At 41.0% G+C, this 14,043-nt stretch overlaps 1 protein-coding gene across 2 annotated transcripts in view; it reads left to right on the top strand.

The window, feature by feature from the left end:
* Positions 1-12,757, top strand: part of cpx (synaptic transmission protein complexin) — a 218,841-nt gene extending 206,084 nt beyond the window's left edge. For both annotated transcript variants that reach the window (XM_003696075.4, XM_086902425.1), the window contains 2 exons: positions 3,563-3,692; positions 4,396-12,757. In XM_003696075.4, coding sequence (XP_003696123.1) covers positions 3,563-3,692; positions 4,396-4,472 — 207 coding nt within the window. In that variant the 3' untranslated portion in view covers positions 4,473-12,757. The remainder of the gene's footprint in view (positions 1-3,562; positions 3,693-4,395) is intronic.
* Positions 12,758-14,043: the final 1,286 nt, after the last annotated feature.

Here is a 14,043-nt window from a genome sequence, read left to right on the forward strand (position 1 = left end):
CACGAAATTACGGATTTTATAATACAGCCACAGTCGCAGACACGTACGGCCAATTAGAAAATTAATTTACGTAATTGGTACGTCAAATTTAATTAAATTCCATTAATTACAACATACTGATTAATCGAATATAACGCAAGAATCGGTCTCGTTTCCCAACGTGTGTTTATCGGAAAGATGGAAAAATTAAAGCGTTCCCTCGCTTTAAAGAACAGAGACAAAGAAACGGCGTTAACGGCTCTATCGTCCCCTTTCTCTTCTCTTTTTTTTCTTTTCCCTCTCAATCTCGTCCAAAAAAAGGACGCGGCGAGAAATATTCGCTGATCGTTGAGTAAAAGTAAAAGCCTCGATTCGGCAGAAATTGAAATCGAACACGCGAATCGATGACCAATCGCCCGACATTGAACAACATTGCGCGGCGTCATCGCGCTCCAAATTCCTTTTTTTTCGAAACGAGATCGAGTTGCCGCGACGAGGAGATCGCAATTTTCGCTTTTTTTTTTTTTTTTAATTAATCAAGAAAAAAACAAAAAAAATACATTTTCTATCCGTAACGAGAATTGGGCAGATTTCGATCTCTTGGTGTTGGCAAATACGCAGGCCAGGAGGCTCGCCGCGCCTCCCCTGGGGCGGACGAACCGTGCAACGAACAATTTACAAATAGCCGCGGATTCGCTACGCGGACGCTCGCATCCATCGTCATGTGACAATTAGACTGATTGCGAGAGACAGAGAAACTGTGCGCGAATACTAATTTCGTAACAAGGGCGACATCCGCTCGCAAAGTTTCTGTGGCAAGACGCGTCAATACACGAATTTAGACGTCGTTTTTTTCAATATCACGTTTTTCAGAGAAAAACCCTTTTCAAAAGACCGATCGTCCCATCCAAAGGTGTAAGGAGGATCTCGCTCGAGATCAACAAACGTTAATTGTTCGGAGAAACGACGATGCCTCGAGAAGCTTCGAGAATAATTCTCGCCCTCGCGCATTAAAATCCCTCGAAGACGGAAGAAACGGGCGAAAAACGGGATAAGAGAGGGAGAGAGAGAAAGAATCGTGAGCAGAATTATTCCTGCCCCTTTCCCGTTCTCAATTTCTCGATTCTCGACCAAGAAATTTTTCGCACGCTCGAAATCTCTCAACGGGCGGGAATTAAAAAACAGGGGGGGGGAGGGAGGGTTGCCAAACGAGTGCAAGCAAAAATGTCGCAATGCGGATGCGACGCGTCTGCAGCCGAGCCCGCGCGGCGAATCGAGGGAACGCACCCGTCGCGAAAGAACCCACGGGTTTCAAGATCTCTCTGCGCGCGATTCGCGCGCGGGTGCGTCGCAATTATGCAAAGCGGCGCACTCGCGAGAATTGGCCAACCTCTGAAATTTGAACTGAGAGAGGAAGGAAGAGAGCCGATAATTAAAAGACGAACTAACCGAGGGATTCCACGCGAGCCGAGAAAGCTCGGAAATGTGTGTACGTATGTATGTGGACGGTCGTAATGCGTTTGTTGCGCGTGTCGAGAGGCATTAATTAACGTCACGATCACATTTGACATGATTGCGAGCACCGTTTATCCTCCTCGCGAGTTATCTGTCTCCTTCACGCTGGTTCACGACCCGCCACCCATCACGAATGTGCGCGCCGCTAATGGAATGGAAAAACAAGAAGAATAGATTTATCAGTCAATGCGCCACGGGAATCATTCCTGAAATAATTGTACGAAATCAATCGATTCTCCCTGCTATTCCTAAACAAATTCCGCCGCTCATGCAACACGCTTTGTTGTCACTTCTTCTATGATTCGAATCGCATCTTTCCACAAGTGGACAATACATCTTTAAAAATTCTAAAGTATCGTAACTGTCCTTTGCGTCTCATGATTAGATTAATTCGTTTCTTTCCCCAATTTTTCTAAGCCAAGATGCATGAAAACTGGTAGCGGAATTTCGGATATTTGTCTCTCGTAGCATCGCTCGTGCCCCTCTCTTACCAATTCTATGTAAAAAAAAAAAAAGAGAGAGAAAATTCAAAAACAACGAACGGAGAAAGGGGCAGGAGTGAATCGGAGCAGCAGGTTTTTCACAATCCTTGGTGACAAAGATACGACGTGGAATGAAAGACGCGAGGGGACAAAAGAACGATATACCGCGCGAGAGAGAGAGGAAACGAATGAAAGACCGATGGCAAAAAGGGAAACGGCGCAACGTTGGACCAGCAGAGGAGGAGAATTTATAGCGTTTGCAGATACAGCCGCAATACGCGTGCACTACGGTTTACAATGGAGGGAAGCGAGCACTCGTGCCGATCACGTGTCGTCCGGCTCGCACCGCAATCGGGCTCATTGTCCGTGGACAAGAGTGAGCCGAGCGAGAGAACGGTGCAAAGAGAGAGAGAGAGAGGAGGGCCGAGCCCGGCCAACGTCATTGCGGTTCGATGCAACTAGACAATCTAGTGTAAATAGGGGGAACAGTGTGGCCCCCTACGGTTACGTGCGCCGGTCTCCGATCCTGGAAATCATGGAGGCGATACGTTCGATGATACCGAAATTGAAATCGTCGGGCTAATGCGATTACCGAGGGAGGCCGGCTAATAGCCGATGTGATAGACGCGATTGACTGTTTGCCTTTTAAGCCGATTGTCCGAAAACGATTCCACCCGCCTGTTCCCAAGTAAACGATGCCATCTCTTTAGATCTCGCGTTTTCTTTTTCTCCTAAGATGGATTATAAGTATAAGGTATTAAAAAGATAGACGAGCGAAGAAAAAAACTAAGGCCAAAATGATGAACGTTCAAAGAGTTAAAGAAGTAGAACACAGTTATTTTTAAGAAAGGAGATTTTTGAGAACAGATTGAATATCGATGTTTAGAATGTTTGTTCTAGAGAAGGGAACGCGCTGTAAGTAATTTTTGCAGACTGGGCCAAAGAGAATCCCCCTTTGATAGGTTTATGCATATAGATCCGGTTGGCTCGCCTCGGGTACAAGTTTCAGCGTTACTTAAATTTTCGCGGTCCTTGTCGTTGATTAAGCTCGAGGCACGGGCTCGAGAATAACGCACGCCTCCTTTGAGCCGGTTTTCGACGGTCAAAGCCTAAAGAGAAAGAGGACGTCGGTCTCGGTTACTTCGTCACGTTCGTAACTTTCTTGTTAGAGGCAAGTTTGGAAATACTCGCCGTCGAGTGTCTTCAACCCACAACTTCGATCGGGAAAACTTGGCGAGCTTTGCCGCCCCGAGAGATATCGGCCTCTTATCGAAAAAAAAAAACCCGCCTCGTGCGGGGACAATGACGAGCGACGACAAACATTCGTAAACGTTCGTCCACACACACGCGCGCGCGCGCGCGCGCGCACAAACATTCCTTCCGTTTCGTGGGATGGGATTGAAACGATTTAAAAAAACGACGATTGAACGAAAAATAAATGCAACGAGACCACTCGTGATATATCCCACCCCCGCTTTTGAACGAAAAGAAAATCGTCAACTTACTGCGTAGAATCTTGTGTAAACTTGTGACGAAATCTTCTTTCTTTTATTCATTCGCTTCTCGGTTTTTTTTCTCCATTGCAGTATAACATAAAGAAGCGGGAAGAGGTGCAAGAGATGACTCAAGAGGAGCCGAATCCTTTGATGCGCAAGAAAAAGACGCCAGAGGAATTGGCCGCGGAAGCCGAGGCGGAAGAAGAGGACGAGATTACAAGTACGTGTACAATTCGTGTTCGAAAAATGTGCGTTTCGCGAATAATGGTAAAATGGGGGAACGACGAGGAACGTCGGGAACAAATTTTCTCATGTTAAGGGTCGGTAATGGATACGCGTGATACGAGTTAACACGACGAATTAAATTGGCGCACAAGGGATGATCGATGAACGGGTTAACGAGCGTCGGTTAGAAATTAAACAACGCCGCCCCGCCTCTATTGGGCAAATGCTGCACAATCCCGGTCGATTCTCATGGTGAAATCGGCGTTGCGTAATTGAAAGAGTTTGAAAAAAAAAAAAAAAAAAACTGCAAGCCAACTTCCGACCGTTCATTTGCGATTTCCCATTGTTTCGTAAACTAAACTGGAACACGTACGTACCCGCGATCGAATAAAACGTATACAAGTTGATGATATATGTATACATTCGCGCGACACTTTTGGAAATCGAGAAAATGTAGAAAAATATCCTTGCCGTCTATCCTTCGTTACGTAAAACGTCGAAATAAACGAATCTACCCGATTTTCACTCTTCGCATTTGCCCTTTAAAATTATATTTCCGTGTCCGAGCAAAAGGTTTTAGAGGTTAGAATCGATCGTCCAAAAGTGGCGTCTCCTCGCGAATACATGTATACATATTAACAACTTCATAATAATCTACGATTAATATATACACACGTGTTGTGTCTGTTCGTTTTCAGAAATCAAGAACGCGTTAGACACGCATATACAAGAGATCAAAGCGCAAGTGCTCGATGGTAAATGCGACCTCCAATAAGCCTACCTAACACTCCTCGAAGCGGTCGGTAAGGAGGGCGGTGCATCGTGCGCCGCCAGGGCCGCATCCGCCTCTCAGCCCCTACGACACCACGAAAGAAGAAGGGAACGAGCAAGATCTGACGCGTTATCGGAGAAGCGAGAGGAAGGAACGATTCCGGGAAAGGTTCAGCGTCGTCGTCGTTGTCGTCGTAGTCGTCTTCGTCGTGTTGTTGTTCTTGTTGTTGTCGAGAATCGAGATCCGAGATACGAATCGGCCTGTCGTCGTCGCCACCGCCGTTCACCGCGTGTCACGACGAATGGCGACGAGACACTCGAGACGCCACACGCATCCTCCCCCTCCTCCCCCGGCATCGCCGTCCTTCGAGCCTCGACCGATCGAAATCGAGGCTGAAAAATCGACGAGCTCGATTTTGGACGGGGGAAATTTCGAAGGGGGGAGGGGACATGATTTGAGCGTTTCGAGCGTTGTGCGATGCGATGGAAGATTCGAATTCGAAAGATCGGCACTGTGGATACGGAGATTGATCTTGGAAATGGAAGATTCTCTGTGGAGGAGATTTGCGATCTCGAAACAACGAATCGGTTTATCGAGATCGAGAAAAAAGTCGGGTTGATCGACCGAAGTGAGGAAGAACGTATGTACGCGTATGTAGAAATTGATAGGGGGGGGGGGGGGGGAAATGGAAAAAACGAGGGGACGATGTTAAACGAGGACGATGACGGGATAAGAAGCGAGGACATTGCGGCAGACACGAGAAAGTGGAAATAGTATGAGAGTTCGTTTACTTACTTAGATTCGGGGAAAGATGGAAGGGCGAGGACGATCCGAAAGAAAGGAGAAAATTCGTTTATGCCTTACGATTCGAGGAGAGAAAAGAGACGAGACTATCGGCGAGGATAAAGAGAAAGGAAAAAGAAAAAAAAAAGGAGAAGGCGAAAAAATCGATCCAAAAATCTAGTATCGTGGCGTAAAGAGAGACGCGAGCAGTCGAAGGGCGCGTGCATATAAATATATCTATATATATATATAAATATAAAATGAAGAAATATATATATATATATAAATAAGAAAAATGAGAGAAGTAAAAAGAAAAAAAAAAAAAAAAAAGACGTAAAAATTAGTACCTAAGTTTCTAGTGAATTTTCGAACGTATAGTGGTAAAAAAAAAAAAAAAAAAAAAAAAAAAAAAGAAAAAAAGGAAAAAAAAAGAGAAACTACCGGTAGCAGAGTTACGTAGTCACTAGTTTGTTCGACGGCTGTTCAAAATAACAAGGAGATCAGAAAGGAAGAAAGGAGTCATTATTATTATTCGAGTTATTAATTATTCTCATAGTTTATTACCGCGGTCATTGTTCTTATTATTGTTATCATTAAATGTTTATATTTAGAGAAACAAAAGTTAAGACAAAAGGATCGAGGGCCACGAGAAACTAGTCGAGTCGAGAGACCAAAGGTTTTTTTGATCGCAAAAAAAGACGGAGAAGGACAGCTGAGAGAGAAATTGAAAAAAAAAAAAAGAAATAGAAAAGAAAAGAAAAGAAAAAGAAGATTAATCCAGGAAACGAGCAACAAGAGGGAAACAAAAAGTAACCGGCGGCCCTTGCTCTCCCTTCCGTCCAAATTCGAATTTTTCCAATTTTACCTCTCGGCAATATTAGCTCGATCGCGATCGATCCGCGAGCGAAAACGCGTAACACCTGATCGATTCTTAGGGACAATTTAGTTAGGACACATTACCAAAGAGAAGACGAAGAAAAAGAAGAAGAAGAAGAAGAAGACGAAGAAGAAGACGAAGAAAAATAGATAAAACGGTTATTAAAAAAAAAAAGCGAAAAAAAACGTGTCGTTAAGAATAGCTCGACGAATCGAGCAGCACTGACTCTCGCGTTTAAAGATGCATAACGAGTAAAATAGATAAAATAAAATTTAAAAAAAAAAAAAAAAAAAGAGAGAAAAAAAAAGAAAAAAAAAAGAGAAAAGAAATGCCTTTCTTTCACGTTTATACAGTGCGTTTCTATCGAGTGTAATAGTAAAGTAATAGTAGGTTAATCGTTAGATGAAAGGAAGAGAGAAACCGATTAAATATTCGTTCGTTTAGAAGGGGAATTTTAGAGATTTTTAGAGGAGTGTCGCGATTCGAGATCGAGATGTTCTTAGCAGGGGAGAGAAGTTTTCAGGTGTTACCGCCGGAAACGTTCGAGCAAAGTAGCCATTGTTTCATCCTTTCTCGAACCGGTTCACCAATCTTTTCATCGTGCTTCTCTTCATCGTTCTCGTCGCCGTCGTTCGTCGTGGAAAAAAAAAAAAAAAGAAACACACGAAACGCGTTGTATACCGAGAACGACGAGTGAACAACAATGGTGGACGGGATGGACGGAGCATCGACTGCCGGCAAGTAACGCGAGCCTTATACATATACGAGAATATTAAAAAAAAAAAAAAGAAAAAAAAAACGAGGAATTCAAATGCTCACACATACGGATACACATATTGCGCTAACACTTAGAGACTTAATCGGAAAGAGAGAGGAAGAAAAAAGAAAAAAGAAAAAAAAAAAAAGAAGCATTTCGTTCGAGAACGTTTCTTGTTCCTTCGATCGAAAGATCGGATACGTTTAAATGAAGAGACTGAGAATTAAAAAAAAAATAAATAAAAATAAATAAATAAATTCTGTTTAAATTAAAGATATATACATTGTAACGTAGATTCTTGCGTAACGTCGTGTAACGTGATTCTGAGTTGGTATATGTATAGGGTATGATACGCCAAAAACAAAAAAAGGATAAACCGCGACGGAAAAGGAAATCCTACGGATACGAAGATAAACGTGCCGTTTAACGCGTGAAATTGTTTTTTTTTTCTGTTTTTTTCTTTTCTTTTTTTTTTTTTTCTTTCTTTTCCTTTTTCTAGATGATCGTGAGAAGAGATCGTGTGTGTTTTCTTATGTTCGTTGTATCGTAAAACCTCGTTCTAACAAAACCGATCTATTCTCGTATATTCTTCTTCTTATAACTATCGAGCGTGTCTTCTCGTATATCTATCGATTGATTCTGACTCTGAAGCAACGGCTATCTTCTGATTTCTTTGCGAGCTCGAGACTCTCCTAACACGCGCTCCATCATACTTGACCATTCGGGAAACTAGGGAAAACATTTATTCGACGATATATATATGCCGCGAGGAAACGTTATTGTTATTCATCTCGACTCTAAAAAAAAAGAAAAAAGAAAAAGAAAAAAAAAGGAGAAAAGAAATTTCAATCGCTCCGACGAACAATATAATTGCAAGAAAAACGCGAAACGAAGGGAAATCAAACGAGGGAGAAGAAAGGAGAAAATCGGAAAAGAGCTTTCCTCGTCTCATCGAGTTAAGCGTGCGTTACATTTAGGACCGCGTCCCTATTTTAAAAATGGAAAAATGCAACCTCAACGTCAGATACGAAAGTGAGAAGTCGGAAGGCCTTCTAGCCCAAACTTTTTCCTATGTACAAATGGACGCATGTCGCAGCTTTCTGTGTGCACTCTTGTTGTCGTTCTCGATGTATAAACGATGTTTAAAAGCATATTTTCAAAGAGTCAGACACGATTCTCAGCCGTTCTCGAGCACGTCCACGGATCTATCCTCCGCAACTCCGAGAGAGAGGAAAGAAAAAAAAAAAAAAAAAAAGGAAAAAAGAAAAAAAGTAGAATTCGACTATCGAAAAAGATACGAGAGCACCAATGCTTTAAAAAGTTTCTTCGTAAACTCGGTAATGCGTCGATACTTTTTTTCGAACTTCGAACCTTGGAGTAATTGGAAGCGGAGAATATACTTTACGATATTAAAAATTTCGAAACTTTTAACGATCTACTATTTTATCCGGCCAGCCGTATACTCGGGCGCACTATATAATTATTTATGAACGAACAATGACGCAAATCGCCAAAGCGCCGCCTCGTTATAGAAAACCGCCCCGCTCGATATCCAAAACGATTTCTCGATCGCTAAATTCTCCAAACGAGCAAGAAAGAAACTAAGTTTCAACGTCGGCAAGAAATTCAACCGACGGCCTTTTCTCTCATCCCGTTCCCCTCCCCCTCCCCCTTCCAACTTTTCGAAAAACCTCTTCCGTGTTCAAGTCTCCTTTCTTCCGTGACTCGAACTGCCGTAAAATATCTCTTGGCAGCTGTTTGTCCGCGAAAAACAAACCGAGAACTTTTCTAACGTTTCCACCGCTCGACTTTATATAGCCCTTCGACCAGCTGGATTGCCAGAGAACTTTCACCAACGAGAACTTAAAAAAACTCTCGCGTAGATTGTGCGCGTAGATTCGATTTTATACGTTATTTCTTTTTTTTTTTCCTTTTCTTTTCTTTTCTTTTCTTTTCTTTAATTCTGATAACTTTGATATCGCGATCACTTCGTCGCAAGCATGAAAATTATTCGGTTTGAAAAAAATTATATTAGTATAAATGAAAATAAAATTTGCCAAGATTAAGCGTATAATTAATATTTACGAATAGCGATCGAGAAAACGTTGAACTCGTCTATATAAATCTCTATCGAACGAGACGATTAAAAAGAAAAAGAAGAACAAGAAAGCGAAGTGGACGTGCTTCGCATCTGAATCTACTTGACATAGTCTCTCTCTCTCTCTCTCTCTCTCTCTCTCTCTCTCTCTCTCTCTCTCTCTCTCTTCTCTCTTATCTATCTATCTATCTATCTATCTATCTCTATCTCTATCTCTATCTCTCTTTCTCTATCTTTCTCTTTCTCTCTGTCTCTCTTTCTCTCTCGTGTATCAACGTGCATGCAAACTGTCTCTCTCTTTCTCTCTCTTGTCTGTCGATGTCGATGTCGTTGGTTGGATCTTCTCTTATCGCGCGTGAGATCTTCGAAGATCACTCGACCATGAAGAAAAGAAGAAGAAGAAGAGGAGGGGAGGAGAAAAAAAAAAAAAAAAAAAAAAAAGTAACAGAGATCAAAACTAGAACGCCGCTATTTTGCTACTCGAAAGTAACAAAGAAGAAAGTCCAATGAGGATAGAGTGTGATGACATATCGCGATGATTTTCGAAGATCCGCGGAGAGACTCGCATTCTTTCTCTCCATAAACGATCTCTTTAGATTGTAAAACGCTTTAAAATGTACCTAGAACCTACGATTCTATTCTACACTCTTCCTTGTTCCCTTAAAAAAAAAAAAAAAAAAAAAAATGCGCCCTTTTCCTTCCCCGTCCAAGCATATTTTCCCCTTTACCGACCGAATCCTCACACCGCCTCTCCCTACACCCCCCCTCCCCTCCCCTCACCCTTTCCCCTGCCGAGCCCCGAAAAAAAAAAGTAATTGTCTCGCAGATTCAGATTCTTCTGTGCGATTCTAATCTTGATATAACACTTGAAGTCAATTACACGATTAATTAATCCAAAGGTGTATACATTATAACTATATATTTGATTCTAATAGAGAGAGATATACTACGCTCGTATGTTTTTTCTTGCGAATTTTTCGATATAATATAAATATAATATAATAACGAGACACAAATAAGTTGAATTGAATAATATTCTAATAGTTACGATACGGAGTGTGTAAGTATTGTCCGCGTTACGCGGTGGTAAAGAAGTGGCATGAGTTTCGGTGCAACACGAAGCGAAATCATATTCGAACTCGCGAGAAACTCGCGATCGATATCGATAGGGAAAGCGATCAATTGGGCAAAATAGTGAAACCCCGACAATTTCAGAAACTTGACGGATTGAAAGTTGCAACACAGGAACGTGTATAGTTAAAAACAATAGACTGTTTTCCTATTCCTTGCGCTCTCTTTAACTATTTCTCTGTCTGTCCTCCCTGTCTCTCTCTCTCTCTCTCTCTCTCTTTCTCTCTTCCTCTTCTCTCTCACTCGTCCTTTCTAAAAGTAAACAACTTTTTTTTCCTCTCTGCCTGTCGTCTCGTATATGCCTTCTCGCTCGATGTGTCCACTACGCTGTATGCTCTTTAAAGTCACGACTACTTAATGCATGCGTCACACATGAAATAAAAGCGAACGAATAAAACGAATATAAAAAATAATTAAAAAAGAAAAAAAAAAAAAAAGAAGTCTTACGCTATTGTTATCGCTGATTAATGTCGTGTGTCGTTGTTGTTTCTCGATGTGATCAATATATACTTCGATATACGTCCTCTAGTCGATGTTAAATAATATCTAATCTAGCTTTGACGTTTTTCCCCCTTTTTTCCTCGCATTATATCGTACGTGTAAATTTACTTAAAAGCTCTGTGTAAACCTTTCGTTTCGTTTCTAATTTGATTTAAACGTAAAAACGTTGCGATTAACGTGTCGATGATTTATCTCTTTCTAAGTTCCTACGTAGAATAGAACTCGAAATATTTTTAAACGTATATACATATATATAAACGCATCCATTGTTATAATTTGTTGAGATACGAGCAGGCCGTTTGCCGACGATTTTTCACTACCGCTAGATTAAACAAATCAAATTTCACCCACCAATTGTCACGTGTACGCGTGCGAAATTCAAACGTTTAACGATGTCGTTGCAGAATAGAAGAGAAAAATAACGACGATTCGGGTTAAAAGGCGAAGTTCGATCTTCCGTGATGAAATAGTCGAGAAAGAACGCGGTCCGAAAAATCAGAAACGAAGCAAGAATCGTAGAAACGAATTTTCAGAGGAGTCAAAATTCCAAAGAGAGAAAAAAAAAAGGAAAACCAGTCGCGTGGAATATTCCGCAAAATTTTCTCCTCTTCGGTTATCTTTCACCTTTTAGGGCTCTACGAGCTGTCTATCATCTTCCATCTCCTTAATTTTTTTTTCTTTTCGAACGAGCGTTTCGAATCCTCCACTTTGCACACACACATTTCAATCAAATCAAACTATTCCGGGCCACTTATCGCTCTGTCCTTCACATCCTTTACCTATGAAGCCACCCTAAGCCTATACGCGGCACGTGGCAAGTGATACTTTAATAAATCTACTTGATTCGTGTTTTAGACGATCGTGATGATCATTATGATTAAAAAAAAAAAAAAGAAACGAGCAAAATGAAAAAAAAAAAAAAAATGAATAATAGAGTCTCGTTTTCGACGTGTCACGTCGAGAGAGAGTTCTATTATCAAAGAGGCGGAAGAGCCAATTAAGGTTCGTCATCAGATTTTAACCGATCTCGACGAATTGGACTTATAAATTAGAAAGTAGTACTCGCTAGAAAAGTACAACTGACTCGTCGAAACGAGACACGCGTGGAATTAAATATTGTAAAAGATAGTTAACCGGACCTTCCTTGGGTTCCTTAAGTAACGAGTGTGTTTAAAAGGGAGAGAGGGGAAAAAAAAAAAGAGGAGGAAGGAGAAAATTTACGAAAAGAATTACGCGTTAGGTACGATTATGCGCCGAAACGTTAAGATTATAACGACAGGTGTAACGTTCTTTTCTTCATGTACATAGTCTCGCGTATTACCTAGATCTGCGTTTAGAATAACCGAAAGATTTTTCGTTATTCGTGGTTTCGTTCTACGAAACGAATGAATGGAAGACGAGATGCAGATGCCGGCGTTCCCTGGAAATTTGGGATACCGTTTTTGTCCCCGATTTTTGCCTTCGATTTTTACTCGAATCGAATTTTTAATTTTCGATCCCTGGACAGATCTCTAAATGAAACTAGTGAAACTGGAGAGGGTTTTTCAAAATTCCAGGAAGGAAGAGAAAGAGTTTTATTTTTTTTTTTTTTTTTTTGTAAACACGTTCGTCACTAATTTTCGAAGTTCGAAATTCAAATCTTCGATTCATTTCATCGAACGAAAAAACGAGCACGAAGTGAGTTTTTTTTTTTTTTCAGAAATATCATCGAAGGGGAAGAGAAATCCCGTGTTCTCTGCAATTTTGGAAAACCTTATGTCTCTAATTTCGAGTACGAATTTTATTCGAAAACGGGAAAGAAAAGAAAAGGCAAGGGAACGAAGGTTTCTCAAAATTTCAGAAGGAGGAGAGTAATTAATTAATTAATTAATTAATTAACCGGAGTAACTCGTGAGGAAGAACCGACTCGACTTATTCAGAGACAACGACACAACGCATTATAAAGTAATAATGATAAACTTTAATGTTAAATCAACGTACTATTGTTATGATCTCTTACACTATGAGGGTGATCTCGATGACGATCGTTGCGTTAATGTAAAAACGCGTTCGCACGTGTGTTTTTCAATGCGTTCACTAAATAAAAAAGAAACGAAAAAATTAAAAAAAAAAAAAAAAAAAAAAAAAAAAGAATAAACAAAGCGATGAAACGGTAACGTTGTAAACGATAAATGTTAGACGATTAAGCGAGAGAGAAATACGGATACCGTCGAGAAAATAACCGGAATGAAAATTCAAAAAGAAGAAGAAGAAACAAAAAAGGGAGGAGAGAAAAAAAAAGAGGTTAAATAAAAAGATAAAGGGGGAGGGGAGGGGGGAAATCACGATGTTAAGTAAGTAGTCGTTAGCTTTGTATACAAGGGAGTGCCGAACACAAAACGAGGACGAAGACGTTAAAAGGGAAAGAGAAAAAAGGGAGAGCTTTAACAGCGATAATCGGCGAGTTTTCGAGGCGAAAAGATAAACACAGAGTTCTTTTTTTTTTCCCTTTTTTTTTTCAAACAGCTGCCTGCCATTCGACGACGAGAGATTCGTGCTACCACCATCTTCGAGCGGACTTGTGCGATTTTTCGGATATAGGGGTTCCGTGAACACGGTATACAACACGTTGTCGCTCGATTCCGCGAAAACTCGATTCTGTTAATCGGCAAAAAAAAAAAAAAAAAAAAAACCACATCGCGTAAAAAAGCATCTCCTCGAATGGAGGAAAATCCAATTTACTTTGGAAAAGTATTCCAAATTCTTCTCGAGCGAAAAAAAAAAAAAAAATTTCAAACTTGCCGCCCCTTTTACCCGTAAAAAGAGGGTCTGAATAATTTAACCGAACCGATTTCTTCCGCGAAATTGGATTTTTCCTCCGTTTGTTTTCTTCGAATTTGTTTCGGGAAAAATTGGAATTAAAAAATTGTGAATCGACCATGATTCCTTTCGGGAATTTCGTGATTATTATGGCTCACATGGAGGAAACGTCACCCCGTCACGTCACCTCCATTCGTCCAAACTCCGACTCGAAACTCGGATTTCGTTCCGTTTTCGTTTCCGTCGAATCGCGTGAAAACGGCCCTGTTTCACCGTGTTACGACATAAAATAATGTACATCAACACCGTGCCCCGGCAAATTCTTCGGTGAATTCGTTGAACCGAGAAGCAATACTACGGATGCCTATTATAATTATTAAATGTTATGCGTTTTGTCTTATACAACAAAGAAAAAAAAAATACCACGGGGAGGGGGGAGGGGGGAGGGAGGGAGGGAAAGAAAAATTAGGAAATTCGCGTACACACGCACATCGGACACTTGTAGGTACATCTAAGGGTGATCAGAAACACACACACACACACACACACACACACACACACACACACACACACACACACACACGTACACGCGCGCGATACGAGACGCGAACGAAGCGTCGATGTTATT

This window comes from Apis florea, unplaced genomic scaffold (assembly GCF_048593485.1).
Source record: "Apis florea isolate Af1SG1 unplaced genomic scaffold, ASM4859348v1 contig_2272_pilon, whole genome shotgun sequence".
Taxonomy (NCBI): Eukaryota; Metazoa; Arthropoda; class Insecta; order Hymenoptera; family Apidae; genus Apis; species Apis florea.